Source organism: Lissotriton vulgaris, chromosome 12 (assembly GCF_964263255.1).
Source record: "Lissotriton vulgaris chromosome 12, aLisVul1.2, whole genome shotgun sequence".
In the NCBI taxonomy this organism is placed as follows: Eukaryota; Metazoa; Chordata; class Amphibia; order Caudata; family Salamandridae; genus Lissotriton; species Lissotriton vulgaris.
Window position 1 is genome coordinate 744,403,420 of NC_141700.1, and position 13,791 is coordinate 744,417,210.

General features: G+C 42.7%; 1 protein-coding gene across 1 annotated transcript in view; it reads left to right on the forward strand.

The window, feature by feature from the left end:
- The first annotated feature begins 4,762 nt into the window (after positions 1-4,762).
- Positions 4,763-13,791, forward strand: part of LOC147678540 (extracellular calcium-sensing receptor-like) — a 30,589-nt gene continuing 21,560 nt past the window's right edge. Inside the window, exons 1-2 of the mRNA XM_086945683.1 lie at positions 4,763-5,028; positions 6,622-7,447. Of these exons, the coding sequence (XP_086801809.1) occupies positions 4,835-5,028; positions 6,622-7,447 (1,020 nt within the window). The 5' untranslated portion in view covers positions 4,763-4,834. The remainder of the gene's footprint in view (positions 5,029-6,621; positions 7,448-13,791) is intronic.

A 13,791-nucleotide genomic window follows, 5' to 3' on the forward strand; every position in this document is an offset into this window, starting at 1 on the left:
TTCCGGTCCGGGCACCGGGCTGTCTGCTGGGGACGCTGGGACCACCGGAACATCCATAGGGACCGGGGCCTCGCTAGGACCCCTTTTCTCTCTCTTTTTCTTCCCCTTATTCCCCCCCGGGGTAACGTTCGGCAAGGCAGGCCCCACGACCTTCTTTGGTCTCCCTGAGGGCCCTGCCTGGGCCTCTACCTTCTTCTGGAGGGCCGCTACGCTGCGGCCCAGTTGGTCCATTTTACCAAACTTTCTGTCCATCGCCGACACTCGGTTCACCAGTGTACGGAGCATTCGTTCCATCTCAGAGCTCTTTTCACTCTTCTTTCCAGGCATATCCTCGATCTGTCCTCCTCTCTGCCGAATTCCAGCAGCTCCTCGAATCCCCAGATACGCCTTGCCAACTGAAAGAGAAAGACAACGATTATCACGTTCAAAAAACTGCTGCTTGTTCCCTTGAGGGCTCAGGAGCGACGAGTGGTGCAGCCTTCAGAGCGCAGGAACAAGAGGACGCCTACCTGGACCCCGCGCCTTTTTAACCTGGAGCGAGTAGGCGGGGCGGCGTCCTCCTCCCGCCCAAAGTGCTCGGACTTCCGGGCGGGCGTTTAGGACAACCCTCCTAGGCGGCGGGGGCGTGCTCCAGCCGCGCCACTTTGGGCATACCGGCCAGGGACACGCCCCCCGCCTGCAAAGGCTTCCAGGGCGGGTGGGGCACCCGGCCATAAGTTCGGAGTGACCAAAAGGTCCCCCCTTTCCAAAATCAGTGCTGTTAAAGATGTTCACCTGGGACGTGTCCTGCCCCCTACCCTAATCCTTCTTTTTTTAATAATGGTTATATTAGTTTTTTGTTTAATTGTGAACACAATGCGCCAACTCTACCTGGGCGGCAAGTTCTGGCGCAACTCTTTGCTGACAACAACTGGCTCATTTCTAAATCCCACCACGACAAACCCTGCCTTATAGATTTTCTACTTAATGTGATTCACATGGGCTGGTGAGTTGTTAGATATTGGATTTCTGGTTGCAGAGGTAAACACCCTGATGAAGCAGGAACCACCATCCTAATCAGGGCAACTCAAAAACACACATTAAATTAGCCTGTGCTCACCCTCTGGTAGCTTGGCACAGAGCAGGCAGGCTTACCTTAAGAGGAAAGGTGTAAAGTATTTGTGCACCAATTTAAACATTATGAACGACAAGACAATTGGATGGCTAATATGTGAATACCTGATGCTGAAAAGCTAGTGTGAAGATTCCTGTGATTGTACAGTAATGTCACCTTCCTGGCATTGGATCATTGCCCAGTCCTGACCCCACTAAGGAGACAACAGAAGATGTTCTGCTTTTGGCTGTGATGGACACCTGACTTATCTGGTAGTTCAGGCCAAGACACACTTTCCCTTCCCAACTGCACATCTGTGAGCTGTGGAAGGCACCCCAGTCACCTACACCGCCCGCACCCTCCCAGCAGACAAGAAAGTAGTCCCAGGTCTCTGGGCATTTACCACAGATTGGGTCAATTAACCCTGTGACTAATTATGCAAGATGTCATTGCTACAATGATTCCCACTCTCCCAATGGCATCATGTGTGGTATAAATGAGGCGCGCTAACAATGCAAAGATAGCCAACAGCAGTGTGCACCGACATCACTGCAAGAGGAGGAAATTACAGACGAATGCAAAATTAAAGGAATAGTTTCTCAATTCTGATCCATAAAATCTCTTCACTTTTCTGAGTCCCTATCTATACAATACTGAGTCACTAGCAGCTTTATGTAACATAATCCCTAGTAACTGGGTAGCAATTATGCAACTGTACAACAGTGCCGGGCACTTTGGAGCACTGGGGCTCGGTATACCTGGATCTAGAGGACACAGATGATTGGACAGTGATGAAGTAATGTAAGCCATGGCTTAAGGAATGCAAGAGTATTCCATATCTACAGACCTCTGAGGTGGTAAACAACACACATCATTGACACAGCTTGTGTGACCTTGAGCAAATCTCTCTATTTCATCACCAAAAATGTTTTGATTCACATTTCTCTCTATCAAAATCCACATTCACATAAGGATGCATTTACAGAATTGTTCTGAGCCTGCGTTATGCTAATGTTTCATGCGGTGGGCACACCATAGAAGAATGTCTTGTTACTTAATTTAACAATCAGCACATCCAGGCTTTCCAGATCTTTGTAGCACACATGTCAACACGACGGCCCCAGCCCACCTTCCACAAAGTGCATGTGCAATTCAACACCAGTCACCTCCTAGAGATCTCGGAAGTTCGACCCCGGGAAAGGACCACCTCGGTGATGGAAAGGAGCCGTCTTCAGGCCAGGGCTCTGCCTCTCTGCATCATTGTTTCCTGCCTGATGCCTACTTTTGTTGGCCAACCATCAGGTGACACGTGTCGGCTCCAAGTACCCAGCGTGACAGGAAGCACGAGCGCTGGGGATGTCCTGATTGGTGGCATCTTCCCCATCCACGCTGACCGGCTCTACCCGGAAGTCGTGGCTGCACCCTTCACAGAAAATCCTGCCGCCATCATCTGCCAAGAGTAAGAAATGAGTTGCTTCGGTGAATGTTTTATATGGTTGACCTCATTCAGTGATGTATGTCCAAACATTAGGGTGTGAGATTGTGTGTTCTGCTCCCTGACTTTCCATAAGTGACAATATGAATTAGAAAGGGGCTGAAACTGACATTTTTGGGGGATATTGGCAAACTGATTTAGAGTGTAAAGAAAGTTTCCTCTAAAAACTTGCAAAGTTGTACATTTTCAACAAACGCGAAAACTGGAATTGATAGCTGTCGTTTTCTCTATAGAGATTAAAAGTAATTAACTAAAAGTGTGATATGAACATCCATTAAAAAGATACCACATGCAAGAAAGATGAGAATCAAATATCCTGCAGAATCCCAGCAGAGTGCGACCATCAGTTTCTCCCTGGAACTTATGGGAGGAAAGAAGTTGGTTGTAAAGTGATGTTCTTATGATGCAATGACTGAAACTCATCTCTAAGTAGAAGGCCAGCGCAAACTTGCTCAGGCTGCACCAGGCAGTCTTGAATCAACATCTAATGTTCTTGAGAAAGGTCACACGTGACTGAAAAGTCGGCGTGCCGGGTTGCCTTCCACCACCTCCTTGCACGTTATGTTTCATACTTTCGCATTTGGATAAATAGGAGCTCATTTTAACATCGCTCATCTGATAGTCATGATAAAGACCCCCCCCCCCCGCCTCCTCGGAGAGGGGGGGGGAGCTCATTTGATTAAAGATGGATCTTTGGCATTCTCAGCTTTTTTATTCGGAGCTAGGTCGACAATTTTAGTTGCTTTATCTTGGGCTGTTAAACGTTGGAATGACGTATAGACTAGAAATTGACGAAATTGTACACTCTCTATGACATTCTTTTTACTCTCACAAGGATTTGTAGTTTGTGCACTTTTCTAACTTCTCCTGCATGCAAAGTTAAATTCTCACAGTAAAAGCTATTTACTTTATTTTTATTTGTAGTGCAACTAATTTTTTCCTATGAGTTTTTGACTCACTTCGTAATTAAAATCTCGGGAGATTTTGCGACATTCACAAATTCTTTGAAGAAAAAAAAAACCAAAAACTTTGTACAATTCTACTAAGATAAATTTCTCAAGTCTTTGTGTCTTTACCATGCAGAGATCAGATTGTCAAATTAATGGACAGCTTCATCGTGGTGCTTTATTGACTTATAATGCAAAACATAACAAAATGTCGTTGTCTTAGAAAGGCGTCATAGAAGAGAGTTTTGACAGAAAATGTAATTCTGAGATGCACTTCCGGGTCATTTAAGAGTAGTTTAAATAAATGCATCAGTCCGGCACAAACCCTATTTACTCCTGCACGTGCATGTGAGCTGATGTGTCTCTGAAGTACCAGTCTAAAAAATGCTGGTTCATGCTTCCTCCCAAATAAATAATGCAGAATTTAGTTTATGACACATCGACCATCCGCACCAGTAAAAGAAAACCCTGAAAGGGACATTGGTCAATGGTCTCATGGTGTGTATAGTATAAAAGTGGCATTTGCAAGGAAGTGGCAATGCAAGACGAAATTATGCACCTGGGTGAACTTAATTATTTGCCAAAAATTGGCAAAATATGCATTGTATAGCAGCACACTATTTTGTCATTCTAACACAATATACTCCTGTTTTGTCAAATGTTTCATCCCATTAGTACCAATGTCACACTAAATAGATAATTATCAACAGAAAGGTGACCAACTTAGCTTCGTACAGCATTTGCCTCAGTAACACCATGTGTGGCACCTTTTTGTTATTTTGGTACCATTGGATCGATTTGAGCTAGAGACAGTTTTCTTTAGAGAAATTCGCAAATTAGGCTGTAGACAGCATTGTATGGGGCAAGAGAGGTAAATTGATAATTATGTGGAAAATGCCTTAGGTGCCGAATCACATAATTCTATGCTGTGCCAAATGGCTAAAACCATTGGCAAAGCCAATAGGTCCCAAATGACAGACCAATTGGCTTTGCCAGTGCCTGTTTCAATGGATGCTCCCCAGAAATAAATATATTGAAATAAAAATGCATATTAATTCAACAGCATGAACTATTTTAGTGTATATTTTGCATTCACAGTTTTTTGGCTGCATCTAAGCTTCTCTTTCTTGGCCGCCATGTTATGGCCATGTCTGCCTGACTCCTCCCACTCTATGTTCCAGATTCAGCGCACAGAACTACCAGTGGCTTCGGGCCATGACCTTCGCCATCGAGGAGATTAACAAGAGCCCGAACCTCCTTCCAAACGTCACCCTGGGCTTCTGGATCTATGACTCGTGCATGATGCGCCAGCGGGCGCTGCAAGGCACCTTCTGGCTGCTGGCCGGGCAGAAGGAACCCGTTCCCAACTATCGCTGCCTGCACCACCCGCCACTGGCTGGCATCGTTGGGGATGGAGGTTCCTCCAATTCCATGCTCATAGCACGTGTCCTGGGTCTCATGCGTATGCCCCAATGTAATAATGCACTTTTATCGTATGATGATGTTAATATTATTGACTGTATGTATTGCATTCATTGACTTTTTAAGAATCGTAGAGTCAGAGAGACCAAAAATGATCACGTTTTGATACAAGATAGGAGGCATCTCCCACAGTTGAGAAGAATCATGCAACACAATGCTGTGGAAAAACCTGCAGTGCTGTGCGTAGGAGAAAAGTGTGTTACCTTCTATATACAATGCATCGCATGCTGATGATGTCATCCGCCGTGCACACTCTAATAAAGTTGTGTTGGTGTAACTCTAGGCATGATTTAGCGTTGTGATGAGAAAACGGTGTCTGCAGTAAATTTATACTTGCAGCACATATTCCAGTACAACTGTATTCAGGCAAACAACTGCCCAGGCATCATGCATGTCAAACGTATTAGGCATGGGAAACCCACACAATATCCCTTTGCCCTACTTGCCCCTCTGTTTTCATTTGACAGGAGTATTGCCTGCAAAGCAAAGAGACGCTGATTCGGGTGACTTCAATTGGTCTTGATTTTCGAGGCCTTTCAAGGATGACTGCTGTGTAACCGCCCCGTCGCTCCATCCTTGCATTCATTTTCAAGAGTTTTGCAGTATTCAGCATCATTTCGTTTTACGTTGTGCTTGCATTAACTTTCGATGCACTCGAAAGTTGATTGAAGCCATTGAATGCAATTCTTACTGTTGCATTCCATTGCATTGCGTAGCGTAGGTGACCACACAGCCCATAAATTAATCTGACCCTAAAGCCCCACTCAAACTCCATACAATTGAATCATAGCCCTGAAAACTTGCTACAAATTCTGATCTGAAGGTCTATGCTGACCTCTGCTGTTAAGGTGAAAGTCAAAAGTACTTTGGACCTCTGGAGCCTCATTTATGAGAAATGACGCATCACTGTTTGAAAGCAGCAATGCGTCACTTCTCAGTGCACACTCCTTGCGCCATGATTGATGCGTCATATTTACAGTATGACGCATCATGTTGCAAGGAGTTACAGATACGTCAGTATTTCTGACGTATCTGTAGGCGCAAAAGTGACGCATTGCTGGAGTGTGCCACAAAAGTGAAGCAACTCTAGCAATGTGTACTTTCACATGGGCAAGTCCCATGTCGTTAGTGCCTGCGTCAGTCTTAAGCCTGCCATGAAGCAGCCGTAAGATTTTGACGCATTAGCGGCCAAGTAATGGCACCTTGAACTCTTATAGATTTCACTGCGTCACTTCCATGACCCTTTCTTGCGTCAAAACGCCCCCTTGCATACATTATACCTGGTGCAGGTATAATGTGGCGCAGGGGTTTACAAAGTGATGCATTTACCTATATGCATCACTTTGTAAATATGGCGCAACAAGGCGCAATTGTTACGCCACTGGTGCGTCACAAAAAGTGACGCACCGGCGGCGTAAAAGTGACGCACAGCCTCATAAATGAAGCTCCCGGTATCTGAGACTTAGGGTTCGACATTTTTCAAATCTGGATGTTGATTAATACTCAATTAGTTAAAGACTTTGACCTTAGAGATTATATGCATGTGTTTTGCTGAACTAATAAAAGTAATACATATGAACTATTTTTTGTTTTGGACAGATCAGTTATTTGTCAACAAATGCCCTCCTGAGTGACAGGACTCAATTCCCTTCTTTCTTCCGGACCATCCCTAGCGATGACTTCCAGTCCCGGGGACTGGCCCGGATGGTGTTGCACTTTGGTTGGAACTGGGTGGGTCTCGTGGCTGATGACAATGACTATGGCCAACAGGGCATTCAAGTTGTGAAGCAGGAACTCCTCAATTCTGGGGCTTGTATCGCCTTCTCTGAGAACATTATCCTCAACCAAGCAGACAGGAATGCCTTACACATTGTTCAGGTCATTAGAACCTCCACTGCTGACGCAGTTGTCATCTTCGCTCTTGACACAGGTCTGGCACCACTGCTGAATGAGTTAGCATGGCAGAATGTCACCCGGAAGGTGTGGGTCGCCAGTGAGGGCTGGTCAACATCTACCTTGTTTTCCGTAGAGAAGTACAGAGAGCTCCTTACCGGCACAGTTGGCTTTGCAGTCCACCATGGAGAAATGCCTGGCTTCCAAGAATATTTTACCAGCCTCAATCCTGAAGCATCTCCAGATGACATGTTCATCAGAATGTTTTGGGAAGAAGTGTTTGGGTGCAAGTGGGTCGACTCAAAAGCATCAGAGGCTTCCTTGTGGTTGAACAACTCTCGAAGGTGCACAGGAACCGAAACGCTGAGTGGACTTCCTAGGATCTTCGATGAGACCAATTTACGGATCACCTACAACTCCTACAATGCAGCATATGCACTGGCAATGGCACTGCAAGATCTAAGTTCCTGCAGACAGGAGCACGGCCCCTTCCATCAGGGGACTTGTGCAGATATCATAAATGTACAACCCTGGCAGGTGAGCTCTGCATACAATGTATGGAAAGTCCTTTTTTCCCTCAAAATGTGGCAGTGCATTTTGTTTATTTTTTTATACTATGAAAATGATTTCAATATTGTACCAAAAAATTCCTACATTGTCATATCTGTGTTTTCCTCTGAAAACATCTTTAGCCACAGTGTCTCCTGACACAACAATGCAACCAGAATTACATCTGAGATTGGAATGACTAATTACGCACTGCAAGGATCCCTGTATTAGGTGGATGACATCCTCTTCCTCAATGGTCATTTCATGTCTGGCCATAGGCAGAGTCCAGACTACTCTAACACAACATTGGACTTTGTTTAAGAAAAGTATCCTTGAGAAAAGTGGCCAATCGCAAGGCCAAGCCTTGCCTCTGAGTCTGGACCACAGAATAGTTCTCGACATTCACCAGTAGGTTGCAAGAACTCACCAGCCAGTCATTCAGATATGGGTAGGTAGTCATTTCCTTTGGTCTCAGAAGCAGCCACCTCTATCACCTCCATGATGAAACCCCTGGATGCTGATCCCAGGCCATATATGACAGAACTTTGTACTGGAAATATCTGGTACCCACCAGAAATATGCAAAACCAGCTTTGAGGGAAGCAAATTGGAATGTGAAAAGGAGTCCTTGAGACCTGAGTGCACACACACGGGGCAGCTTTAATAAAGGTTCACGCAACGCAGCAAGACAAGTTGTTTTTCTGCGTTGCTTCAATGGGAGAGAGCACAACTCCATTAAAAAACATGTTCTGATACTGAGTGGAGGTAGAGGTGGAAAGAGGGGGGACTGGCAAAGAGAAATCTGAAATACGTTTCCAGTCACTGAAAGCACCTGCACATTTTCATACATCACTTTTTTAACACCTTAAGAGCGTCGAACATTCAGCGCCCAGTGCTGAACGTTCGAAGAACGAATGCTGGCCCGTCGGCCAACGGTCGTGCTCAGCACTGACAAGGTAGTGCTCGCGACGACCGTTGGCCGACGGCAGCACTTAAGGTGTTAAAATGTGGCCTAAAACTCAACCGCTATCTAGAGCACATTCTCCCTCCATCATGCCGATTGGGACGAATGAGTATATTTTCATTCTTTTACTCTGTATTAGGCATGTAGGTGAAGAGTCCTTTAGAGGAATCTACAGAGCATCTTGCTGGAATTAATGAGAAATGAGTTAGGCAAGATCATCTGTTAGTTCTGGCAGGCTTTATCCCAACCCCTGCATCACAGGGACAGCCAAGCACTATTAACCCCTCCCGTGCTCATGACGAGCTGAGCTCGTCATGACCCGCGCGGTGCTCACACGCAGGGATAATTCCCCTGCTGTGCTGAGCGTTCCACAAAAACAGGCGTGGTCATGACGAGCTCAGCTCATCATGAGCACAGCGCCACTGTGCAGCGTGATGAGTTGAGCTCGTCGCAAGCACTGTGATGCTGCGCGTGCCCCCTCCCCCCAGCACCGTGGGGGGAATTAGCCCCGAGCGAAGTGGTTAACCAGTGACTACAAGTGCATGTCATGTGGGGGTAAAGGTGAACTGCTATGCCTCCTTCACTCTCCAGATAGTATGAGACTTTAAGGCCAAGAACAATGGAAGTAGTGCAGCCTCTGCAGACCCAGTGGCACAGAGGGCCCTCAACCTTTCAGGACCCCTAATTCAGCCACAAGTTAATTAATACTTGTGAAATATGGGACACTTAGGGAATTATTTATGAGGAGGTTTGTTTTGTGTTTGCACCAAGCAAGATGGTACACATGCAACTCAACCCTTAAATTTGATTTCTGAAGCCATGCAAAGCCACTTTGCATGGCCCTGAGTGGCTTCATAAATTGGAGTAATGGAATGCAGCGCAAAGGGCTGCATTGTGTTGGTTACTCTGCCCTGGAAAGGTATCCCATGGACCTGCGTGGGTGTTTCCTCACAAATCCCATGGTTTTTGACCCAGGAATACACCAAAAAGTTACGTAACGAGGAGAAATATCTCCATTTCTCCTTGTTTCTTCCTCCTTCTGTGTGTGCTGCATTTTCCAGCAAACATAAAAAGAAGAATATAGTTCCCAGGATTATTTTTGTGAGGGAGGCGGTACCATACAGGCAGCTGCTCATGGGAAAGGACAGGAATGCGCTGTATTGTCTTAAACACTGCGCATTCCTGTTCTTTCCCTATCATGCAGCGCAGAGCAGCAAGGTGGGTTGCTGAGCTAGCTGCACTGCGTGACTTCTTCATAAATCAGCCCCTCTTCACATTCTGTAGTGGGGCCCCATCGCATCGCGATATGCCACTGAGTGCAGGTGTAGTACAACACAATTATTACTGTCGAAATAAAGGTGTGCATGCCCAGCCTGTGCTGTTAGATCACAACAACATAAGAATACATCAAATGATAAACATAAAACATCAGAGTTGCTTTGTTCTGTTGTGTATTGGTATTTTCTTCTGCCACCTGAAGCGCTGGGACGCCCCTTCGCTGGGGCAGCTGTGCGCTATAAAAATCACAATAACATAACATAACATAACATAACATAACATAACAAAAATCATACAAGCTAAATGAAAAAGAAATGTAAAACAACACAGTGATAAAATGGGTCCCATTTACTTCAATGCATTAAAGGATGTTTGAATTCCTTAAATGACAACAAACCCCAGGATAATTCTGAAAACGAAAAGACTGCAGCATAGCAATGCTTTTGCTAAAATGACTGTCTCTGGACCTCTTGGTCTGGTGGAGGTTTTCATGAGGGTAAGGCAGGGAGGAAGAGCTTAATTAGTGAGTATGTCAGACCACAGCAATAAGTCATTTTGGAATGCAGAGTTACCTTCGAAATGCAGGGTAACCCCTACGGAATTAGGCAGTTCCCGGAAATTGGAGTTACCACACTCATTTCTGTAAGTAATTTGGTGGTAATGGCCATTATCCAGAGGCTTAGGGGTATATATACAATTAAATGACACAGTATGGCGCCACAAGCACTTTTCCTGCACCAAGCTGCATCATTTAAAAAACACAGGGATGCTGCGTATTTAGTGCACCCCTGTCTCTCCCCTGCGCCGGTGCACAAACAGCAGACATGCACCAATTCAGGAACCCATGCACCATATTTTGTAGATCAGAGATTGGAACTAGAGAGGTAGACTGGGGTCGAAATCGTGAATGTCTAAGAAAATATTGACAGACAGAAAATCGACCTACAAAATTATCGACACAGAAATATCGAAGTACAAAATATCGAAGTCCTATCTACATAAAGGTAAGTACAAAAATATCGAAAAAAGATATCCTTGTCAAAAACATCGATGTTAAAAATATTGTTTTTTAAAATGTTTTAATAATAATGTAAAAATAATTAAATAATTAAATAATACATGCAGTTAAAAAATACATAGATATAAATATTAAAACATATTTAAAAAGTAATAACGAATACATATAATGTTAACGTTACATATAAATTAATATATATACTTACTCCACATATTGCAACACTAGGGAAAGCGCTGGATAGTGTCAGGGTAAAAATTACTATTCCCACTCCAGAGAGTGCAACAGTAGGAAAAGCATTGGATAGGATAGGGGTAAAAATGACTATTCCCACTCCAATGAGTGCAATAGTAGGGAAAGCGATGGATAGTGTAGGGGTAAAAAGTACTATTCCCACTCCAGAGAGTGCAACAGTAGGAAAAGCGCTGGATAGCGTAGGGGTAAAAATTACTAATCCCACTCCAGAGAGTGCAACAGTAGGGAAAGAGTTGGATAGCGTAGGGGTAAAAATTACTATTCCATCTCCAGAGAGTGCAACAGGAGGGAAAGCGCTGGATAGCATAGGGGTTAAATTAATATACTTATCAATGAAATAATTTTTTATAAAAAAATAACATATAAATAATTAATTTACAAAAACATTAATAAATACCAATACATTAAAATAAATATTTTCTAAAATACAATTAAATTACATCCCACACTATTCCCCCTTTAACACACAACACACTACACATACAAAAATAGACAATAATTTTAACAATCTATTAATCAATAAATAACAATTAATAATAAATGAATTATAAGTAATATAATAATAAATTAACTAATAATACATATTATTTACCCATTATTAATTAATCACCAATTAATTAATAATTAACAATAAATTAATTAACAATAACAAAAAATAAATATTATTAATACATTAATACAAGTTAATTAACAATAATAATGAATTAAGAATGGATTACTAACAAATACCAATAAATAAAAACAATCTCATTAATTAATTCATTACTTCCCACCCTATTCCCCTATAAATCCACAATCCACTATGCATAAAAATCACATCATAAATTTAATTATCAATTAATCACTTAATACAAATTAATCACCAATTAATTATTAATTAACACTAAATTAATTAACAATAACAATTAATAATACATTAATTATAATTAATACAATTGACTAATTAATAAAAATTAATTAACACTTAATAATTAATTAACAATTATTTAATAATCAATACCAAATAATAAAAACATATTAATTTATGTATTTTTAATTAAATTACTTCCCACCCTATTCTCCTATAAACCGACAACACGCTCTGATACTAAAGCGCAACATTTACTTTAACAAAATTACTAATTTCTAAACATTTATTTTAAAATCTATGAAAATACATAAAAAAATATTTAACATACATATAAAATACTTACTAAAATACATAACATTAAAAGAAAATTCGATATTATTGACAACAATATTTTTGCTTACAATATTATTTACTTTGATATTACTTACTTCGATATTAAAAAACAATATTACTTACCTTGGGGTCGATAGTCTGGTCCACAATATTCTTGACTTCGATATTCTGTCCCTACGATATTAAAAACTCGATATTAATGTAGGTCGATATGTAAAAATTGATATTGTGACTGACCCCCAGAAATCATGGCATTGACAGTAACGTCACCAAAAGGTGCATGAAGAATAACTAAATGATGCAACTCCTATACTCACAATAAAGTACTCAAGATGACAATACAGGAAAACTGAGAAAATGAGGTGAAACTAGGTAGGGATAGAGTTGAAGTGGGATGCGTGGCACCCTAGCACCTTGATCCGTGGTGCAAGGGTGCCTGTGTTGCAGGGATGATTGTGTTTGTGTAGGAAGGGACACCTTCCTACACAAAAACAATCATTGACGGATCCTTGTAAGTCTGGGGCAGTATCAAAATCCATGGGGGTCTAGGGGGAACACCTAAAGCAACAGCGATGACACGCCCCTTCGCTGCAGAGTACTGCATGAAAGAGGTCCATATTTACAAGGCTGTATAAGACCATGCAAAGTGGCTTTGTGTGGCCTTGTAAATATGGGCCAGCACACAGTGCCACCGGAGCGTCAAAAAAAGTGACGCTCCAGTGGCAATATGGGTTTGTAAATTTGCCCCTAGACCTGGTAAAAATGTTTTGTAAAAAACAACGGCTGTGATAATTTTAAATATTACTGTCCAAGTCAGACTTCTGTCTATACCTTCTACTGTCAGACATGCAGAATAAGGTTCCTCCAGGCTTTTAGCAAGGTGGAGGGAGGTTCCAGACCATGCTTGCAAAAGGTTGTGGCTGAAGAGCAGCAGTGCATTCCACAAAAAATAAAATAGAGCTAATCAGGTGGTTACGTGTTTCCCCCCTGAACTGGGTACTGGGAAAGGCATGCCATGCCTTATGCCAGAATACTTTGTAGAAGCTGCTGCCTATGTGCACCTGGATACAAAGTCCTGCTCTGGAAGTCAACTTTAGAGCCAGGCATGACACACCACAAATTTAAAAGTAAGAAGAATGGTGGCAAACTGTCTTTCTTGTCCTTTGTGGACAACATTCACCCTCCATCTTGCAAACACCATGCTTACAAACATTCAGTTGCAATTGATCAGCTGATAGAACATTAATGACAGTGCACCAGCACTGTTTATGAAATATCTCCCTTGCACACACATTGTGGGTAGTATTTATTGTTCCAAAACCAATTTAGATATTGCTCGCACACATGTTAAACATGAAGGGGGCCTCACCTGGCCGAAGCCACTGCACCTTAGTTTACATAGTAAAGTAAGTGTAATCTTCCCTGAGTGCAGTTACAGCATCCCAATATCTACAAAGTGCTGCACCTCTTTGGAACTGCATATAAACTATGGGTCTCCAAACCGGTCCTGGAGGGCCGGATCCATGCCAGATTTTCAAAATCACTACATGTATCTCAATGGGGGTATCCAAAAAATCTGGCATGGATCCGGCCCTCCAGGACCGGTTTGGAGACCCCTGAATAAACGATGAAAGAGAC